At 47.6% G+C, this 21121-nt stretch overlaps 1 protein-coding gene and 1 non-coding gene across 2 annotated transcripts; both read right to left on the bottom strand.

Moving 5' to 3' along the window:
• Positions 1-884: 884 nt before the first annotated feature.
• Positions 885-16948, bottom strand: LOC120038266 (mothers against decapentaplegic homolog 3-like; the record flags this gene model as incomplete). Its single annotated transcript, XM_038984087.1, has 7 exons — positions 885-1090; positions 7311-7455; positions 7634-7771; positions 10951-11163; positions 14127-14183; positions 14859-14933; positions 16814-16948. Coding segments are annotated over 7 exons (887 nt in total), but the record flags the coding sequence as incomplete, so codon positions are not given.
• trnat-ugu lies at positions 9890-9963 on the bottom strand. The gene has a single exon. It is a non-coding gene; the product is annotated as a tRNA-Thr (tRNA).
• Positions 16949-21121: the final 4173 nt, after the last annotated feature.

Genomic DNA, 21121 nt, shown 5'->3' with positions numbered 1-21121 from the left:
CTAGCTAGGTCTTTATCTGTGTCTGGTGTTAGCTAGTTACTGGCTAGCTAGGTCTTCAGCTGTGTCTGGTGTTAGCTAGTTACTGGCTAGCTAGGTCTTCAGCTGTGTGTGGTGTTAGCTAGTTACTGGCTAGCTAGGTCTTTATCTGTGTCTGGTGTTAGCTAGTTACTGGCTAGCTAGGTCTTTATCTGTGTCTGGTGTTAGCTAGTTACTGGCTAGCTAGGTCTTTATCTGTGTCTGGTGTTAGCTAGTTACTGGCTAGCTAGGTCTTTATCTGTGTCTGGTGTTAGCTAGTTACTGGCTAGCTAGGTCTTCAGCTGTGTGTGGTGTTAGCTAGTTACTGGCTAGCTAGGTCTTCAGCTGTGTCTGGTGTTAGCTAGTTACTGGCTAGCTATGTCTTTATCTGTGTCTGGTGTTAGCTAGTTACTGGCTAGCTAGGTCTTCAGCTGTGTGTGGTGTTAGCTAGTTACTGGCTAGCTAGGTCTTCAGCTGTGTCTGGTGTTAGCTAGTTACTGGCTAGCTAGGTCTTTATCTGTGTCTGGTGTTAGCTAGTTACTGGCTAGCTAGGTCTTCAGCCACCATGGAACAAAAGCGGGGTAAGGGTCGTTCAAAACTCTGATGCAGTTGTCATGTCAACCCATCCGTCAGTGCTGCTGTGAACTGCATCACAAGAGACATGACAAATGTTAGATGTATGAATTTTTGGGGGACATAAATTGATGCATTTTCAATGCTGTTTGAGTTGCTTTGTGTATCACCACATTATCTTGATGAATTTACTCCCAACACTGCATCCAAGTTGCTTGACATCGGCTTTCAAAGAGCTGTCAGTCAAGGCGAGCTCATGAATATAAGCTTCCCTGGCCCACTCAGCGTGTCTTTTTCAAACGTCCTCGTAAGTTAGCCATGAGAGAAAAGGTACTTGTCCAGAATGACTGTTCTGTCCGCGCACCTGTGTGCGTGTATTTAGGAGACACTAGAACAGTGGATGCTGGGGGAGCCCATCTGTGTCAGTACTTTATCCAGCCACTGGAGGGGGCCATTGAGGTGCAGCTCAATCCAACAAGGGGTGCTGGTTACGGTCTGTCGCCTGGGGGGGAGAGGGAGTTTAACGAAAATGTGTACAGATAACATTTCAACAACACCAACCTGAATCAATAACATTTCATAAATCAAACCCTTTTTTATCTAGAGAAAGTGGAATCTCATGGCTGTTTAACAGATGTTTTAGCCTACATCTCAACTCTTAAGTTAAAGTTTTCTACCTACGTCTTGTGTGGTTCTACGAAGTCTGTTTTGCTAGTTGTGTGTTTGAAACGTGACTCAGGGCAGTGAGGCCAGGGAGAGTCCAGTGGGAATCCCCTTCCGTGCGCTCTAGTCCGTCTGAACACGATCACCTGTCCCTCCCCCTCCCTCGCCCTCTGCCTCCTACATTCCTCCCCCGTTAGTCAACTCTCTCTCTCCCTCCTCTCCAAGTCTGTCGCTGCCGCGGACGCACACGCACACACGCAAAGTGACCACACACACACACTCTCTTTTCCTGTCTTTATCCTCCTTCCTCCTAGTGGTGCAACGACTCCAGCATTCTTGGAGTCAACTCGGTTTGACTCGAAGTAGTCGACTCTTGCTCGACTCCCAAAAACAGGCTGAAATGGATGAACACAGACGTGCACACACCAGCTCATTATTGCAGAATCCTACGTTTGGCGTTCTAGATGACTGACCTGAACATGATGCTGTTCAACAGCCTATAAAAATGCCTGTTTCAATATAGGTGCGTTGCAGGAAGTTGAATATTTCAGTGATATTTCTGCTATGTGCATGCAGCCATGGGATGATTAAGTGTCGCTGCACAGCTATTTTCAGGTCTCTCCAGAGATGTTCGATCGGGTTCAAGTCCGGGCTCTGGCTGGGCCACTCAAGGACATTCACCCAAAGCCACTCCTGCATTGTCTTGGCTGTGTGCTTAGGGTCGTTGTCCTGTTGGAAGGTGAACCATCGCCCCAGTCTGAGGTCCTGAGCGCTCTGGAGCAGGTTTTCATCAAGGATCTCTCTGTACTTTGCTCAGTTCATCTTTCCCTTGATCCTGACTAGTCTCCCAGTCCCTGCCGCTGAAAAACATCCCCACAGCCTGATGCTGCCACCACCATGCTTCAACCGTAGGGATGGTGCCAGGTTTCCTCCAGACGTAACACTTGTCATTCAGGCCAAAGAGTTCAATATTGGTTTCATCAGACCAGAGAATCTTGTTTCTCATGGTCTGAGAACCTTTAGGTGCCTTTTGGCAAACTCCAAGTGGGCTGTCATGTGCCTTTTACTGAGGAGTGGCTTCCGTCTGGCCACTCTACAATAAAGACCTGATTGGTGGAGTGCTGCAGAGATGGTTGTCTTTCTGGAAGGTTCTCCCATCTCCACAGAAGAACTCTGGAGCTCTGTCAGAGTGACCATCGGGTTCTTGGTCACCTCCCTGGGCAAGGCCCTTCTCCCCTAATTGCTCAGTTAGGCGAAGCGGCCAGCTCTAGGAAGAGTCTTGGTGGTTCCAAACTTCTTCCATTTAAGAATGATGGAGGCCACTGTGTTCTTGGGGACCTTCAATGCTGCAGAAATGTTTTGGTTCCCTTCACCAGATCTGTGCCTCGACACAATCCTGTCTCGGAGCTCTATGGACAATTCCTTTGACCTCATGGCCTGGTTTTTGCTCTGACATGCACTGTCAACTGTGAGACTTTATATAGACAGGTGTGTGCCTTTCCAAATCATGTCCAATCAATTTAATTTACCCCAGATGGACTCCAATCAAGTTGTAGAAACATCAAGGATGATCAATGGAAACAGGATGCACCTGAGCTCAATTTCAAGTCTCATAGCAAAGGGTCTGAATACTTATGTAAATAAAGTATTTCTGTTTAAAAAAAATATATACATTTGTAAACATTTCTAAAAACCTGTTTTCGTTTCATCATTATGAGGTATTGTGTGTAGATTGATGAGGAAACATTTTAATTTAATCAATTTTAGAATAAGGCTGTAACATAACATGTGGGAAAAGTCAAGGGGTCTGAATACTTTCCGAATGCACTGTATGTTATCTGGCTATGCTCCATGACATAGGCTTGTCATGTCATGGACATGACCTTTAGCTGACAAGATAATCTTATAAATCCCATAATTTTATATGATGCTTTAGTAAGAAGAATCTAATTAAGATTTATTTTTAAATCTATACATTTTATTTATATATATATTTTTAAAAAAATGTAAATATATATATATTACCCCGTTTTTGTGGTATCCAATTGGTAGTTGCAATCTTGTCTTAACCCGAGAGTCTGGACTCGAACCCAGAATCTCTAGTGGCACAGCGATACCTCATAATGATGTCGGGTCCCGGCAGGCAGAGTCTGGACTCGAACCCAGAATCTCTAGTGGCACAGCGATACCTCATAATGATGTCGGGTCCCGGCAGGCAGAGTCTGGACTCGAACCCAGAATCTCTAGTGGCACAGCGATACCTCATAATGATGTCGGGTGCCGGCAGGCAGAGTCTGGACTCGAACCCAGAATCTCTAGTGGCACAGCGATGCAGTGTAGAGTAGTGCCTTAGACCGTTGCGCCTCTCGGGAGCCCAATAATTCAACTGAATAAAATAGAAAGGATATTTTTCCCCATTCCGGAGCAAGTACGCTATGTCGAGCAGAAAAGTTATAATTCGAAACCGGTCCTATACGCTAGATTTAGAGTTATTTGGCAACTTTAGTTGTGAACGATACAAACCTTAGAATGTCCTAGAAATCAAAACATAAATGGGCTTCATGATGCGCCTACAGACTGTTGATGATTAGAAAAAGCTTGTTCCTTGCTGCACAGCTGTTCTCTCATCAACTGATCCTATTTTCACCCATCAGACTATTCTCAATTTAAATCTGGTCTTTACTAATATGTCAAATTTGTTTCTATGTAGAATGGCCCATTATAAAATGGGCGGGGGGGAGCATGTCGCTCGAATAGCGAATGAAGGTTACATGCTTTCCTACATGTATGCAGTACATTTTTCAATGATACCTGGTAGGCTACTTGGGTTTTATAGCTTAATATGAGCAGATGGGAAATAAATAACAAACTTATTTCTGTCCACTGTTTGAGAAACATTCTCTCTCTGCGATACAGTATTCCGCCCAAACTCTGTATGCATAGGTTCGCCATCCCTGTTTCTACAGCTACCCAGTGTTTCATTTGGGAAAACCAAGTGATATCTGTTCGGGAACATCGATAATAACATGTTTTCGTAACTAAACATATTTCACTAAACTGTTGACCGTCTGCACGCTCTAGAAATAAATAAAGGAGAGTGAGGAGGAGCGGTGAGATCACATTGAACTTCAGGTCGCCAGCTGTACGGTGTTTTCTCTGACACATTGGTGCTGTTGGTTGAGCCAGCAGTCAGGAAGCAGTGCAGCTTGGTTGGCTTGTGTTTCGTAAGACGCATGGCTCTCGACCTTCGCCTCTTCCGAGTCCGTACGGGAGTTGCAGTGATGGGACAAGACTGTAACTACCAATTGGATATTATGAAATTGGGGAGAAATAAGAAAAAACGTTTTCAAAATATATATATTATACAGTTGAAGTCGGAAGTTTACATACACTTAGGTTGGAGTCATTAAAACTTGTTTTTCAACCACTCCACAAATTTCTTGTTAACAAACTATAGTTTTGGCAAGTCGGTTAGGACATCTACTTTGTGCATGACACAAGTAATTTTTCCAACAATTGTTTACAGACAGATTATTTCAAGTATAATTCACTGTATCACAATTCCAGTGGGTCAGAAGTTTACATACACTAAGTTGACTGTGCCTTTAAACAGCTTGGAAAATTCCAGAAAATGATGTCATGGCTTTAGAGGCTTCTGATAGGCTAATTGACATAATTTGAGTCAATTGGAGGTGTACCTGTGGATGTATTTCAAGGCCTACCTTCAAACTCAGTGCCTCTTTGCTTGACATCATGGAGAAATCAAAAGAAATCAGCCAAGACCTCAGAAAAAAATTGTAGACCTCCACAAGTCTCGTTCATCCTTGGGAGCAATTTCCAAATGCCTGAAGGTACCAAGTTCATCTGTACAAACAATAGTACGCAAGTATAAACACCATGGGACCACGCAGCCGTCATATCGCTCAGGAAGGAGACGCGTTCTGTCTCCTAGAGATGATCAATCCCAGAACAACAGCAAAGTACCTTGTGAAGATGCTGGAGGAAACAGGTACAAAAGTATCTATATCCACAGTAAAACGAGTCCTATATCGATCGACCTGAAAGGCCGCTCAGCAAGGAAGAAGCCACTGCTCCAAAATCGCCATAAAAAAAACAGACTACGGTTTGCAACTGCACATGGGGACAAAGATCGTACTTTTTGAGAAATGTCCTCTGGTCTGATGAAACAAAAATGGAACTGTTTGGCCATAACGACCATCGTTATGTTTGGAGGACAAGGGTGAGGATTGCAAGCTGAAGAACACCATCCCAACCGTGAAGCACGGGGGTGGCAGAATCATGTTGTGGGGGTGCTTTGCTGCAGGACGGACTGGTGCACTTCACAAAATAGATGGCATCATGGCACCACAATAATGTGGATATATTGAAGCAACATCTCAAGACATCAGTCAGGAAGTTAAAGCTTGGTCGCAAATGGGTCTTCCAAATAGACAATGACCCAAAGCATACTTCCAAAGCTGTGGCAAAATGGCTTAAGGACAACAAAGTCAAGGTATTGGAGTGGCCATCACAAAGCCCTGACCTCAAACCTATAGAAAATGTGTGGGCAGAACTGAAAAAGCGTGTGCGAGCAAGGAGGCCTACAAACCTGACTCAGTTACACCAGCTCTGTCAGGAGGAATGGGCCAAAATTCACCCAACTTATTGTGGGAAGCTTGTGGAAGGCTACCCGAAACGTTTGACCCAAGTTAAACCATTTAAAGGCAATGCTACCAAATACTAATTGAGTGTATGTAAACTTCTGACCCACTGGGAATGTGATGAAAGAATTAAAAGCTGAAATAAATCACTCTACTATTATTCTGACATTTCACATTCTTAAAATAAAGTGGTGATTCTAACTGACCTAAGACAGGGAATTTTTACTAGGATTAAATGCCAGGAATTGTGAAAAACTGAGTTTAAATGTATTTGGCTCAGGTGTATGTAAACTTCCGACTTCAACTGTTCATATCTGTATTCCCAGTCATGTGGAATCCATAGATTAGGACCAGATGATTTTATTTCAATGTATTGATTTTCTAATATGAACTTTAACTCAATAAAGTCTTTGAAATTGTTGCATGTTGCATTTATATTTTGGTTCAGTGCACAATATTCTGACCATATGAACAACATTTATAGAGGCCCAGGCTACAATATTCTGACCATATGAACAACATTTATAGAGGCCCAGGCTACAATATTCTGCCCATATGAACAACATTTATAGAGGCCCAGGCTACAATATTCTGCCCATATTAACCTATTTATATAGGCCCAGGCTACAATATTCTGCCCATATTAACCTATTTATATAGGCCCAGGCTACAATATTCTGCCCATATTAACCAATTTATATAGGCCCAGGCTACAATATTCTGCCCATATTAACACATTTATAATATTCTTCCCATATTAACCTATTTATATAGGCCCAGGCTACAATATTCTGCCCATATTAACCAATTTATATAGGCCCAGGCTACAATATTCTGCCCATATTAACACATTTATATAGGCCCAGGCTACAATCTTCTGCCCATATTAACAAAAGAAAATGTACGCCATAACTGAACCAATTTCTGTAGGCTAGCGCTTCAGTTTCCCCGGCACTTCACAGCTTCCACAGGCTTCACCGCTTCCCCAGGCTTCACCGCTTCCCCAGGCTTCACCGCTTCCCCAGGCTTCACCGCTTCCCCAGGCTTCCCCAAGCTTCACCGCTTCCCCAGGCTTCACCGCTTCCCCAGGCTTCACCGCTTCCCCAGGCTTCACAGCTTCCCCAGGCTTCCCAAGGCTTCCCCAGGCTTCCCAAGGCTTCACAGCTTCCCAAGGCTTCACAGCTTCCCCAGGCTTCACAGCTTCCCCAGGCTTCACAGCTTCCCCAGGCTTCCCCAGGCTTCACCGCTTCCCCAGGAAACTCAACATATTGTAGCCTCACGCGGACAAAAGAATAGCGGAGGAAGGAGTTCGCTTCTGCTGCAGTAGTTCACGGTAAAAAAAAAAAATGACATGGTGTGGCGGTGCTTCAGGGTACGTACGTGTGTGGTAGCCCTTACCTGTACTCGGTGCCCCAGCCCTTGACCAAGCTCATGCGTATGGTACACATCCTGGTGAGCTGGTAGACAGCCTCAAAGCCCTGGTTCACTGACTGGGCCAGCAGAGCTGCAAACTCCTGGTTGTTGAATATCTTCAGGTTACAGCCTGGGGGAATCACATCAAACAGAGTTAGAGACGATGTCCAGACATGTCCATCAGGAAATAAAACATGAATCAAAACATGTGAACGTGTCTGTCTGTCTGTCTGTCTGTCTGTCTGTCTGTCTGTCTGTCTGTCTGTCTGTCTGTCTGTCTGTCTGTGTGTGTGTGTGTGTGTGTACACCTGGAGGGACCTTGCAGACAGTGGCAGGGTGCCAGCCGTAGCGTTGATTACAGTTGGGACTCTGGACAAAGATGGCACTGTCACTAAGACACTCTGCAAACACCTCTCCTCCGATGTAGTACAACCTCACACCCCGGCCTAGAGAGAGAGAGAGAGAGAGAGGAAGGGTGGGAGAGGGAGAGAGAGAGAGAGGGGGAGGAAGAGGGAGGTTGAGAGAGAGGAAGAGGAACATGAGAGAGAGAGGGAGGAAGAGGGAGGTTGAGAGAGAGGAAGAGGAACATGAGAGAGAGAGAGAGGAAGGGTGGGTGGGAGAGACCAGAGAGAGAGGGAGAGGAACATGAACATGAGAGAGAGAGAGAGAGAGAGAGAGGGGGGGGATGTCAGACCAACTCATGTGAGGAAGATCACAGTACTACAGCTGTTTGGAACATTGACTGGTTCTGATAAGAGAAAACGAGTTCAGTTCACCTAGTGGGCAGGTTTGTAACGGTGGTAGGTGTGTGACACATTACTGTACCGTTACACACCTACCAGACAGCCAGTTAACCAGACAGCCAGCCAGTTAACTAGACAGCCAGGGATACCAAGGAACACAGCTGACACTACAGGGACACCAAGGAACACAGCTGACACTACAGGGACACCGAGGAACACAGCTGACACTACAGGGACACCAAGGAACACAGCTGACACTACAGGGACACCAAGGAACACAGCTGACACTACAGGGACACCAAGGAACACAGCTGACACTACAGGGACACCAAGGAACACAGCTGACACTACAGGGACACCAAGGAACACAGCTGACACTACAGGGACACAGAGGAACACAGCTGACACTACAGGGACACCGAGGAACACAGCTGACACTACAGGGACACCGAGGAACACAGCTGACACTACAGGGACACCAAGGGACACAGCTGACACTACAGGGACACAGAGGAACACAGCTGACACTACAGGGACACCGAGGAACACAGCTGACACTACAGGGATACCGAGGAACACAGCTGACACTACAGGGACACCGAGGAACACAGCTGACTCTACAGGGACACCGAGGAACACAGCTGACACTACAGGGACACCAAGGAACACAGCTGACACTACAGGGACACCGAGGAACACAGCTGACACTACAGGGACACCGAGGAACACAGCTGACACTACAGGGACACCGAGGAACACAGCTGACACTACAGGGACACCGAGGAACACAGCTGACACTACAGGGACACCGAGGAACACAGCTGACACTACAGGGACACCGAGGAAAACAGCTGACACTACAGGGACACCAAGGAACACAGCTGACACTACAGGGACACCAAGGAACACAGCTGACACTACAGGGACACAGAGGAACACAGCTGACACTACAGGGACACCAAGGAACACAGCTGACACTACAGGGACACCAAGGAACACAGCTGACACTACATGGACACCAAGGAACACAGCTAACACTACAGGGACACCAAGGGACACAGCTGACACTACAGGGATACCGAGGAACACAGCTGACACTACAAGGGACACCAAGGAACACAGCTGACACTACAGGGACACCGAGGAACACAGCTGACACTACAGGGACACCAAGGAACACAGCTGACACTACAGGGACACCAAGGAACACAGCTGACACTACAGGGACACCAAGGGACACAGCTGACACTACAGGGACACCAAGGAACACAGCTGACACTACAGGGACACCAAGGAACACAGCTGACACTACAGGGACACCGAGGAACACAGCTGACACTACAGGGACACCAAGGAACACAGCTGACACTACAGGGACACCGAGGAACACAGCTGACACTACAGGGACACCAAGGAACACAGCTGACACTACAGGGACACCAAGGAACACAGCTGACACTACAGGGACACCAAGGAACACAGCTGACACTACAGGGACACCAAGGAACACAGCTGACACTACAAGGGACATGGGGCGGTAGGTTGGGGTCAGGTTAGGGTCGGGGTCGGATTGGAGTCAGTTTAGGGTAAGGTCAGGTTAGGGTAAGGTCAGGTTGGGGTCAGGGTCAGGTTGGGGTCAGGTTAGGGTCAGATTGGAGTCAGGTTAGGGTAAGGTCAGGTTAGGGTCAGGGTCAGAGTCAGGTTAGGGTCGGGGTCAGGTTAGGGTCAGGGTCAGGTTTTACATTTACATTTAAGTCATTTAGCAGACGCTCTTATCCAGAGCGACTTACAAGTACATACATTCATACTTTTTTTTGTACTGGCCCCCCGTGGGAATCGAACCCACAACCCTGGCGTTACAAGCGCCATGCTCTACCAACTGAGCCACACGGGGCACGTTAGGGTCAGGGTTAGGTTAGGGTAAGGTCAGGGTTAGGTTAGGGTCAGGTTAGGGTAAGATCAGGGTCAGGTTAGGGTCGGGGTCAGGTCAGGGTCAGGTCAAGGTCAGGTCAGGGTGGTACCTATGTGTCTGCGTGTGAGCTCCACAGGTTAGGGTCAGGTTAGGGTCAGGTTAGGGTCAGGGTCAGGGTGGTACCTATGTGTCTGCGTGTGAGCTCCACAGGTTAGGGTCAGGTTAGGGTCAGGTCAGGGTCAGGGTGGTACCTATGTGTCTGCGTGTGAGCTCCACAGGTTAGGGTCAGGTTAGGGTCAGGTCAGGGTCAGGTTAGGGTCAGGTCAGGGTGGTACCTATGTGTCTGCGTGTGAGCTCCACAGGTTAGGGTCAGGTTAGGGTCAGGGTCAGGTTAGGGTCAGGTCAGGGTCAGGTTAGGGTCAGGGTCAGGTCAGGTCAGGGTGGTACCTATGTGTCTGCGTGTGAGCTCCACAGGTTAGGGTCAGGTTAGGGTCAGGTTAGGGTCAGGGTCAGGTTAGGGTCAGGTCAGGGTCAGGTTAGGGTCAGGGTCAGGGTGGTACCTATGTGTCTGCGTGTGAGCTCCACAGGTTAGGGTCAGGTTAGGGTCAGGTTAGGGTCAGGGTCAGGTTAGGGTCAGGTCAGGGTGGTACCTATGTGTCTGCGTGTGAGCTCCACAGGTTAGGGTCAGGTCAGGGTCAGGTTAGGGTCAGGTTAGGGTCAGGGTCAGGGTCAGGTTAGGGTCAGGTTAGGGTCAGGTCAGGGTCAGGTTAGGTTCAGGTTAGGGTCAGGTTAGGGTCAGGTTAGGGTCAGGTTAGGGTCAGGGTCAGGTTTAGGGTCAGGTTAGGGTCAGGGTCAGGTTTAGGGTCAGGTTAGGGTTAGGGTTAGGGTCAGGGTCAGGTTAGGGTCAGGTCAGGTTAGGGTCAGGTTAGGGTCAGGTCAGGGTCAGGTTAGGGTCAGGTCAGGGTGGTACCTATGTGTCTGCGTGTGAGCTCCACGGCAGCATTGCGGTTGACGTTGGACAGTAGTCCCAGACAGAAGCGTTCTGAGTTGGAGGGGTCTGTAAACCCGTCGACAGTGAGAGAGGGCTGGGAGGCATGGAAGGTCTCGCCCACACGCTGGTTCAACTCATAATAGGACATAGAGCTCCAGAACGCTGACTCACAGTACGTTACCGGCTGTAGGTCTGGAGAGGGAGAGACAGAGAGAGAGAGAACGCTGACTCACAGTACGTTACCGGCTGTAGGTCTGGAGAGGGAGAGACAGAGAGAGAGAGAGAACGCTGACTCACAGTACGTTACCGGCTGTAGGTCTGGAGAGGGAGAGACAGAGAGAGAGAGAGAACGCTGACTCACAGTACGTTACCGGCTGTAGGTCTGGAGAGGGAGAGACAGAGAGAGAGAGAGAACGCTGACTCACAGTACGTTACCGGCTGTAGGTCTGGAGAGGGAGAGACAGAGAGAGAGAGAGAACGCTGACTCACAGTACGTTACCGGCTGTAGGTCTGGACAGGGAGAGACAGAGAGAGAGAGAGAACGCTGACTCACAGTACGTTACCGGCTGTAGGTCTGGAGAGGGAGAGACAGAGAGAGAGAGAGAACGCTGACTCACAGTACGTTACCGGCTGTAGGTCTGGAGAGGGAGAGAAGACCATCAGGTGTTATTAGATGTGTTATATGTCTGTGGACACAGACAGTCAGCCAGCCTGCCAGCCAGTTAGCCAGCCAGACAGTTAACTAGTCAGCCAGTTAACCAGCCAGCCAGTTAACCAGACAGCCAGCCAGTTAACCAGACAGCCAGCCAGTTAACCAGACAGTTAACCAGACAGCCAGTTAACCAGACAGCCAGCGAGTTAACCAGACAGACAGCCAGTTAACCAGACAGACAGACAGTTAACTAGACAGCCAGCCAGTTAACCAGACAGCCAGCCAATTAACCAGCCAGCCAGCCAGTTAACCAGACAGCCAGCCAGTTAACCAGACAGCCAGCCAGTTAACCAGCCAGCCAGCCAGTTAACCAGCCAGACAGCAAGTTAACCAGACAGACAGACAGTTAACCAGACAGCCAGACAGTTAACCAGCCAGCCAGGCAGTTAACCAGCCAGCCAGCCAGTTAACCAAACAGCCAGCCAGTTAACTAGACAGCCAGCCAGACAGTTAACCAGACAGCCAGCCAGCCAGTTAACCAGACAGCCAGCCAGTTTACTAGACAGCCAGCCAGTTTACTAGACAGCCAGGCAGCCAGTTTACTAGACAGCCAGACAGCCAGTTAACCAGCCAGTTAACCAGACAGCCAGCCAGTTAACCAGACAGCCAGCCAGTTAACCAGACAGCCAGCCAGTTAACCAGATAGCCAGCCAGTTAACCAGACAGCCAGCCAGTTAACCAGACAGCCAGCCAGTTAACCAGACAGCCAGCCAGTTAACCAGATAGCCAGCCAGTTAACCAGACAGCCAGCCAGTTAACCATTTGAGTCCTTTATCCAAAGTGACTTACAGGAGCAATTAGGAGGAAGTGCCTTGCTCAAGGGCACAGAGGAAACAGGCTACCTGCCGCACAGGACGCTATCTGTATTACATGACCATGGTGTGTCTGTCTGTCTGTCTGTCTGTCTGTCTGTCTGTCTGTCTGTCTGTCTGTCTGTCTGTAATGTTAGCTAGCCTATCCACAAGACTGGAGACAAAGTTTTCCTCTGTGTCAGCCTTCTGCCCTTCCCCAAGGCCAAGCCTCTGGTTCCTCTGTTCACCTTCTGCCCCAAAGCCACGCCTCTGGTTCCTCTGTTCACCTTCTGCCCCAAAGCCAAGCCTCTGGTTCCTCTGTTCACCTTCTGCCCCAAGGCCAAGCCTCTGGTTCCTCTGTTCACCTTCTGCCCCAAAGCCAAGCCTCTGGTTCATCTGTTCACCTTCTGCCCCAAGGCCAAACCTCTGGTTCCTCTGTTCACCTTCTGCCCCAAGGCCAAGCCTCTGGTTCCTCTGTTCACCTTCTGCCCCAAGGCCAAGTCTCTGGTTCCTCTGTCCACCTTCTGCCCCAAGGCCAAGCCTTTGGTTCCTCTGTTCACCTTCTGCCCCAAGGCCAAGCCTCTGGTTCCTCTGTTCACCTTCTGCCCCAAGGCCAAGCCTCTGGTTCCTCGGTGTCCACCTTCTGCCCCAAAGCCAAGCCTCTGGGTCCTCGGTGTCCACCTTCTGCCCCAAGGCCAAGCCTCTGGTTCCTCTGTTCACCTTCTGCCCCAAAGCCAAGCCTCTGGTTCCTCTGTCCACCTTCTGCCCCAAGGCCAAGCCTCTGGTTCCTCTGTTCACCTTCTGCCCCAAGGCCAAGCCTCTGGTTCCTCTGTTCACCTTCTGCCCCAAGGCCAAGCCTCTGGTTCCTCTGTTCACCTTCTGCCCCAAGGCCAAGCCTCTGGTTCCTCTGTTCACCTTCTGCCCCAAGGCCAAGCCTTTGGTTCCTCTGTTCACCTTCTGCCCCAAGGCCAAGCCTCTGGTTCCTCTGTTCACCTTCTGCCCCAAGGCCAAGCCTTTGGTTCCTCTGTTCACCTTCTGCCCCAAGGCCAAGCCTCTGGTTCCTCTGTTCACCTTCTGCCCCAAGGCCAAGCCTCTGGTTCCTCGGTGTCCACCTTCTGCCCCAAAGCCAAGCCTCTGGGTCCTCGGTGTCCACCTTCTGCCCCAAGGCCAAGCCTCTGGTTCCTCTGTTCACCTTCTGCCCCAAAGCCAAGCCTCTGGTTCCTCTGTCCACCTTCTGCCCCAAGGCCAAGCCTCTGGTTCCTCTGTTCACCTTCTGCCCCAAGGCCAAGCCTCTGGTTCCTCTGTTCACCTTCTGCCCCAAGGCCAAGCCTCTGGTTCCTCTGTTCACCTTCTGCCCCAAGGCCAAGCCTCTGGTTCCTCTGTTCACCTTCTGCCCCAAAGCCAAGCCTCTGGGTCCTCTGTTCACCTCCATAATTAATACAAAGAGCGGTGGCAGGGACCTAATCGGCGGGGACCTGATCCGGAGAGGCTTTGTGGATATGGCCCCTCCAAGTGGTATTGAAACGCTTTGATTGAGTAATGACATGAACAAGCAGGGCTTTTGTTACACTAGACAGGTTACCATACAGATAAGGACATACACTGAATGATAGTAGAGAAACAGACTACTATAAAAATCAGATGTTCCTTACCCAGGTTAGTGCTGTGTGTTGGTGAGGATGATTCTGGTGACAGGTTACTAGGTGAGCCTACAGAGAGAGAGAGACAGGAGAGGAGAGGATGATTCTGGTGACGGGTTACTAGGTGAGCCTACAGAGAGAGAGAGAGACAGGAGAGGAGAGGATGATTCTGGTGACGGGTTACTAGGTGAGCCTACAGAGAGAGAGAGACAGGAGAGGAGAGGATGATTCTGGTGACGGGTTACTAGGTGAGCCTACAGAGAGAGAGAGAGACAGGAGAGGAGAGGATGATTCTGGTGACGGGTTACTAGGTGAGCCTACAGAGAGAGAGAGACAGGAGAGGAGAGGATGATTCTGGTGACGGGTTACTAGGTGAGCCTACAGAGAGAGAGAGACAGGAGAGGAGAGGATGATTCTGGTGACGGGTTACTAGGTGAGCCTACAGAGAGAGAGAGACAGGAGAGGAGAGGATGATTCTGGTGACGGGTTACTAGGTGAGCCTACAGAGAGAGAGAGAGAGACACAGAGAGAGAGAGAGAGAGAGAGAGAGAGAGAGAGACACAGAGAGAGAGAGAGAGAGAGAGAGAGAGAGAGCGAGAGAGAGAGAGACAACACAGGGTCAGGATGGACACACGTGTGTGTGTGTGTGTGTGTGTGTGTGTGTGTGTGTGTGTGTGTGTGTGTGTGTGTGTGTGTGTGTGTGTGTGTGTGTGTGTGTGTGTGTGTGTGTGTGTGGGGTCTGACCTGTGTCCATCAGGTTGTTGAGATGCTGGTCGCTAGCCTCTCCATCCTCACTCAGATACCCAGGAGGAGGGGTCTCTGGAACACAGAAAACCCAACCGTCACATTCCCACAACAGCCACAGGACGTTCAGACAACAGCCACAGGACGTTCAGACAACAGCCACAGGACGTTCAGACAACAGCCACAGGACGTTCAGACAACAGCCACAGGACGTTCAGACAACAGCCACAGGACGTTCAGACAACCGCCACAGGACGTTCAGACAACCGCCACAGGACGTTCAGACAACCGCCACAGGACGTTCAGACAACAGCCACAGGACGTTCAGACAACCGCCACAGGACGTTCAGACAACCGCCACAGGACGTTCAGACAACAGCCACAGGACGTTCAGACAACATTCCTATGAAATTCAGACAACCGTCCCACAACCATCACATGGCGTAAAGACAACCATCACATGACATTCCCACAACAGTCACATGACGTAAAGACAACCATCACATGACATTCCCACAACAGTCACATGACGTAAAGACAACCATCACATGACATTCCCACAACAGTCACATGACGTAAAGACAACCATCACATGACATTCCCACAACAGTCACATGACGTAAAGACAACCATCACATGACATTCCCACAACAGTCACATGACGTTCAGACAACCATCACATGGCATTCCCACAACAGTCACATGACGTTCAGACAACCATCACATGACATTCCCACAACAGTCACATGACGTTCAGACAACCATCACATGACATTCCCACAACAGTCACATGACGTAAAGACAACCATCACATGACATTCCCACAACAGTCACATGACGTTCAGACAACCATCACATGACATTCCCACAACAGTCACATGACGTTCAGACAACCATCACATGACATTCCCACAACAGTCACATGACGTAAAGACAACCATCACATGACATTCCCACAACAGTCACATGACGTTCAGACAACCACATTCACATGACGTTCACACAGCTCCCCTAATTTCATGATACTCCCTGTTACAACACCTTGTTATAAGCGGCTACTCTGTTATTGTTCCTGCTGTGGGTAAGAGTGGGTCATGTCTGTTATTGTTCCTGCTGTGGGTAAGAGTGGGTCATGTCTGTTATTGTTCATGCTGTGGGTAAGAGTGGGTCATGTCTGTTATTGTTCATGCTGTGGGTAAGGGTGGGTCATGTCTGTTATTGTTCATGCTGTGGGTAAGAGTGGGTCATGTCTGTTATTGTTCATGCTGTGGGTAAGAGTGGGTCATGTCTGTTATTGTTCATGCTGTGGGTAAGAGTGGGTCATGTCTGTTATTGTTCCTGCTGTGGGTAAGAGTGGGTCATGTCTGTTATTGTTCATGCTGTGGGTAAGAGTGGGTCATGTCTGTTATTGTTCCTGCTGTGGGTAAGAGTGGGTCATGTCTGTTATTGTTCATGCTGTGGGTAAGAGTGGGTCATGTCTGTTATTGTTCCTGCTGTGGGTAAGAGTGGGTCATGTCTGTTATTGTTCATGCTGTGGGTAAGAGTGGGTCATGTCTGTTATTGTTCATGCTGTGGGTAAGGGTGGGTCATGTCTGTTATTGTTCATGCTGTGGGTAAGAGTGGGTCATGTCTGTTATTGTTCATGCTGTGGGTAAGAGTGGGTCATGTCTGTTATTGTTCATGCTGTGGGTAAGGGTGGGTCATGTCTGTTATTGTTCATGCTGTGGGTAAGAGTGGGTCATGTCTGTTATTGTTCATGCTGTGGGTAAGAGTGGGTCATGTCTGTTATTGTTCATGCTGTGGGAAAGAGTGGGTCATGTCTGTTATTGTTCCTGCTGTGGGTAAGAGTGGGTCATGTCTGTTATAGGTTCCAGGATGTTTCCCGGAATTAAAATGGTGGAAGAGCAACCAGGCCAGCAGAGTATAGCTCGGCCCGGCTCAGTCGTGGGACTCACCTGGGATGTAGTTGCTCTGTGGCTCGATGCCGGCGGGGAAGATGGTGTTCTCGGGGATAGAATGGCTGTAGTCGTCTACAATAGGACACTCTGTAGGGATTTCTGTCTGTCTAGGAACCAGGACAGGAGGGAGGACTGAACAGGACAGAGAGACATTGTTATAACACTGTACAAAGCCAATAATATAACATTTGTAAATGTCTTTATTATTTTGAAACTTTTGAGTGTAATGTTTACTGTAAATTTTGTATTATACATTTCACTTGCTTTGGCAGTGTAAACATATGTTTCCTATGCCAATAAATCCCTTTGAATTGAAGTGGGGGGGACGGACAGACAGACAGACAGACAGATTTATTTAGAGTTCTTTAAACAAGGATATATACAGGATATTACCCTCCACAACATAACTTTCACTCCAAATCAAAACTACAACCTGATTTTGGGAAAAAATGACCTGGAAGGATTCCTACTACCAAAGATTCTTATACCCAAGGACTGTATAGCAAATACTCTGCAAACCAACGACTGGCAAAAGAAGCACAACCGAAACTTGAAAACACCATCCAACCTGGAACTGAGTGAGTAATGTTCAGTCTGAATCTACTTTCATAAAGCCAAGAAGAAAAATAAATTACAATAATCTATTTTACTATATTAAGGACTGAATGCTAAGTTAAAGCTACCAAGCTTTCTAGGACAGAACAGATCTGTCTGCAATTTCAATTAGCACCGAGGTGTGAAGTGAGAGGTGTCAAAGCCCTTGAGCCCAACAAAGGCAGGAGAGTTTCACAGCCTCCACCACCCAAATGCAGAGGCCTTTGAACCCCCCTCCCTCTGTGCAGATGTCATTACAAGGAACGGAAAGAGTACAAAAAGAAACTCCTCTTGGACAATCTAGTGACGGGGAGGTAGGTAGACTAGTGGTTAGAGCGTTGGACTAGTAACCGAAAGGTTGCAAGATCGAATCACTGAGCTGACAAGGTAAAAATCGTTCTGCCCCTGAACAAGGCAGTTAACCCACCGTTCCAAGGCCGTCATCGAAAATAAGAATTTGTTCTTAACTGACTTGCCTAGTTAAATAAAGGTAAAAAAAACACTTTTAGCTGACTGCTACAAAAATGTGAATGTAAGCAACTTAATCTTCCATACAGACCATCCCCTGGCATGGCACAGTGCTATATTAACAAACTACCCCTCTGTTAAGAGGGGGTCGGATAGCAATGGGTGGAAACTCAGGAAATTAGACAACGAGGACTCTGAGTCAGCCAATGTCAACCTGTACAAGTCTGGAACAGTAATGGTACAGGGCAACACCAAAACAGTTTCAACTGGATATTCACAGAATCAAGAGAGGGAGCGGAGAAGAAAACTAGAATTCTATTTGGGCCTAAACAGAGAGTATATAGTGGCAGAATACCTGACCACTGTGACTGACCCAAACTTAAGCTTTGACTATGTACAGACTCAGGCAGACTTTCGCTTAAGAGAAGACAGATCTATTAACTCCCATATCTACTGGGTGAAATACCACAGTGTGCCATCACAGCAGCAAGATTTGTGACCTGTTTCCACAAGAAAAGGACAACCAGTGAAGAACAAACACAGTCCTGTAGCAGTACCATAGTCCTGTAGTAGTACCATAGTCCTGTAGTAGTATCATAGTCCTGTAGTAGTATCATAGTCCTGTAGTAGTACCATAGTCCTGTAGTAGTACCATAGTACTGTAGTAGTACCATAGTCCTGTAGTAGTACCATCATAGTCCTGTAGTAGTGCCATAGTCCTGTAGTAGTACCATAGTCCTGTAGTAGTACCATAGTCCTGTAGTAGTACCATAGTCCTGTAGTAGTACCATCATAGTCCTGTAGTAGTACCATAGTCCTGTAGTAGTACCATAGTCCTGTAGTAGTATCATAGTCCTGTAGTAGTACCATAGTCCTGTAGTAGTACCATAGTCCTGTAGTAGTACCATAGTTCTGTAGTAGTACCATAGTACTGTAGTAGTACCATAGTCCTGTAGTAGTACCATAGTCCTGTAGTAGTACCATAGTCCTGTAGTAGTATCATAGTCCTGTAGTAGTACCATAGTCCTGTAGTAGTACCTATAGTCCTGTAGTAGTACCATAGTCCCTGTAGTAGTACCATAGTCCTGTAGTAGTATAGTCCTGTAGTAGTACCATAGTCCTGTAGTAGTATCATAGTCTGTAGTAGTACCATAGTCCTGTAGTAGTATCATAGTCCTGTAGTAGTATCATAGTCCTGTAGTAGTACCGTAGTCCTGTAGTAGTACCATAGTCCTGTAGTAGTACCATAGTCCTGTAGTAGTACCATAGTCCTGTAGTAGTACCATAGTCCTGTAGTAGTACCATATAGTCCTGTAGTAGTACCATAGTCTGTAGTAGTACCATAGTCCTGTAGTAGTACCATAGTCCTGTAGTAGTACCATAGTTCTGTAGTAGTACCATAGTCCTGTAGTAGTACCATAGTCCTGTAGTAGTACCATAGTCCTGTAGTAGTACCATAGTCCTGTAGTACCATAGTCCTGGTAGTAGTACCATAGTTCTGTAGTAGTACCCATAGTCCTGTAGTAGTACCATAGTCCTGTAGTAGTACCATAGTCCTGTAGTACCATAGTCCTGTAGTAGTACCATAGTCCTGTAGTAGTACCATAGTTCTGTAAGTAGTACCATAGTCCTGTAGTAGTACCATAGTCCTGTAGTAGTACCATAGTCCTGTAGTAGTATCATAGTCCTGTAGTAGTACCATAGTCCTGTAGTAGTACCATAGTCCTGTAGTAGTACCATAGTCCTGTAGTAGTACCATAGTCCTGTAGTAGTACCATAGTTCTGTAGTAGTACCGTAGTCCTGTAGTAGTACCATAGTCCTGTAGTAGTACCATAGTCCTGTAGTAGTGCCATAGTCCTGTAGCAGTACCATAGTCCTGTAGTAGTACCATAGTCCTGTAGTAGTACCATCATAGTCTGTAGTAGTACCATAGTCCTGTAGTAGTGCCATAGTCCTGTAGTAGTACCGTAGTCTGTAGTAGTACCGTAGTCCTGTAGTAGTACAATAGTCCTGTAGTAGTGCCATAGTCCTGTAGCAGTACATAGTCCTGTAGTAGTACCATAGTCCTGTAGCAGTACCATAGTCCTGTAGTAGTACCATAGTCCTGTAGTAGTACCATAGTCCTGTAGTAGTACCATAGTCCTTGTAGTAGTAGCCATAGTCCCTGTAGTAGTACCAGAGTCCTGTAGTGCCATATCTGTAGTATGTACCATAGTCCTGTAGTAGTACAGTAGTCCTGTAGTAGTACCATAGTCCTGTAGTAGTACCATAGTCCTGTAGTAGTACCATAGTCCTGTCAGTAGTACCATAGGGTCTGTAGTAGTACCATAGTCCTGTAGTATGTACCATAGTCCCTGTAGTAGTAACCAGTAGTCCTGTAGTATAGTACCCGTAGTCCCTGTAGTAGTACCATAGTCCCTGTAGTAGTACCATAGTCTGTAGGAGTACCATAGTCCTGTCGTAGTACCATCGTCCTGTAGTAGTACCATAGTCCTGTAGTAGTACCATAGTTCCTGTAGTAGTACCAGTAGTCCTGTAGGCTAGTACCATAGTCCGGGGGGGGGGCTGTAGTAGTACCATAGTCCTGTTAGTAGTACAATAGTCCTGTAGTAGTACCAATAGGCCTGTAGTAGTACCATAGTCCTGTAGTAGTACCACTAGTCCTGTAGTAGTACCATAGTCCTGTAGTAGTACCATAGTTCTGTAGTAGTACCATAGTCCTGTAGTAGTACCATAGTCCTGTAGTAGTACCATAGTCCTGTAGTAGTACCATAGTCCTGTAGTAGTACCATCTAGTCCTGTAGTAGTACCATAGTCCTGTAGTAGTACATGTCCTGTAGTAGTACCATAGTCCTGTAGTAGTACCATAGTCCTGTAGTAGTACCATAGTAGTACCATAGTCCTGTAGTAGTACCATAGTCCTGTAGTAGTATCATAGTCCTGTAGTAGTACCACAGTCCTGTAGTAGTACCATAGTCCTGTAGTAGTACCATAGTCCTGTAGTAGTACCATAGTCTGTAGTAGTACCATAGTCCTGTAGTGTACCGTAGTCCTGTAGTAGTACCATAGTCTGTAGTAGTACCATAGTCCTGTAGTAGTACCATAGTCCTGTAGTAGTACCATCATAGTCCTGTAGTAGTACCATAGTCCTGTAGTAGTACCATAGTCCTGTAGTAGTACCATCATAGTCCTGTAGTAGTACCATAGTCCTGTAGTAGTACCATAGTCCTGTAGTAGTACCA

Source organism: Salvelinus namaycush, unplaced genomic scaffold (genome assembly GCF_016432855.1).
Source record: "Salvelinus namaycush isolate Seneca unplaced genomic scaffold, SaNama_1.0 Scaffold2116, whole genome shotgun sequence".
NCBI classification, from domain to species: domain Eukaryota; kingdom Metazoa; phylum Chordata; class Actinopteri; order Salmoniformes; family Salmonidae; genus Salvelinus; species Salvelinus namaycush.
Note: the sequence above shows the minus strand (reverse complement) of the source record. Positions and strands in the feature narration are given on the sequence as shown.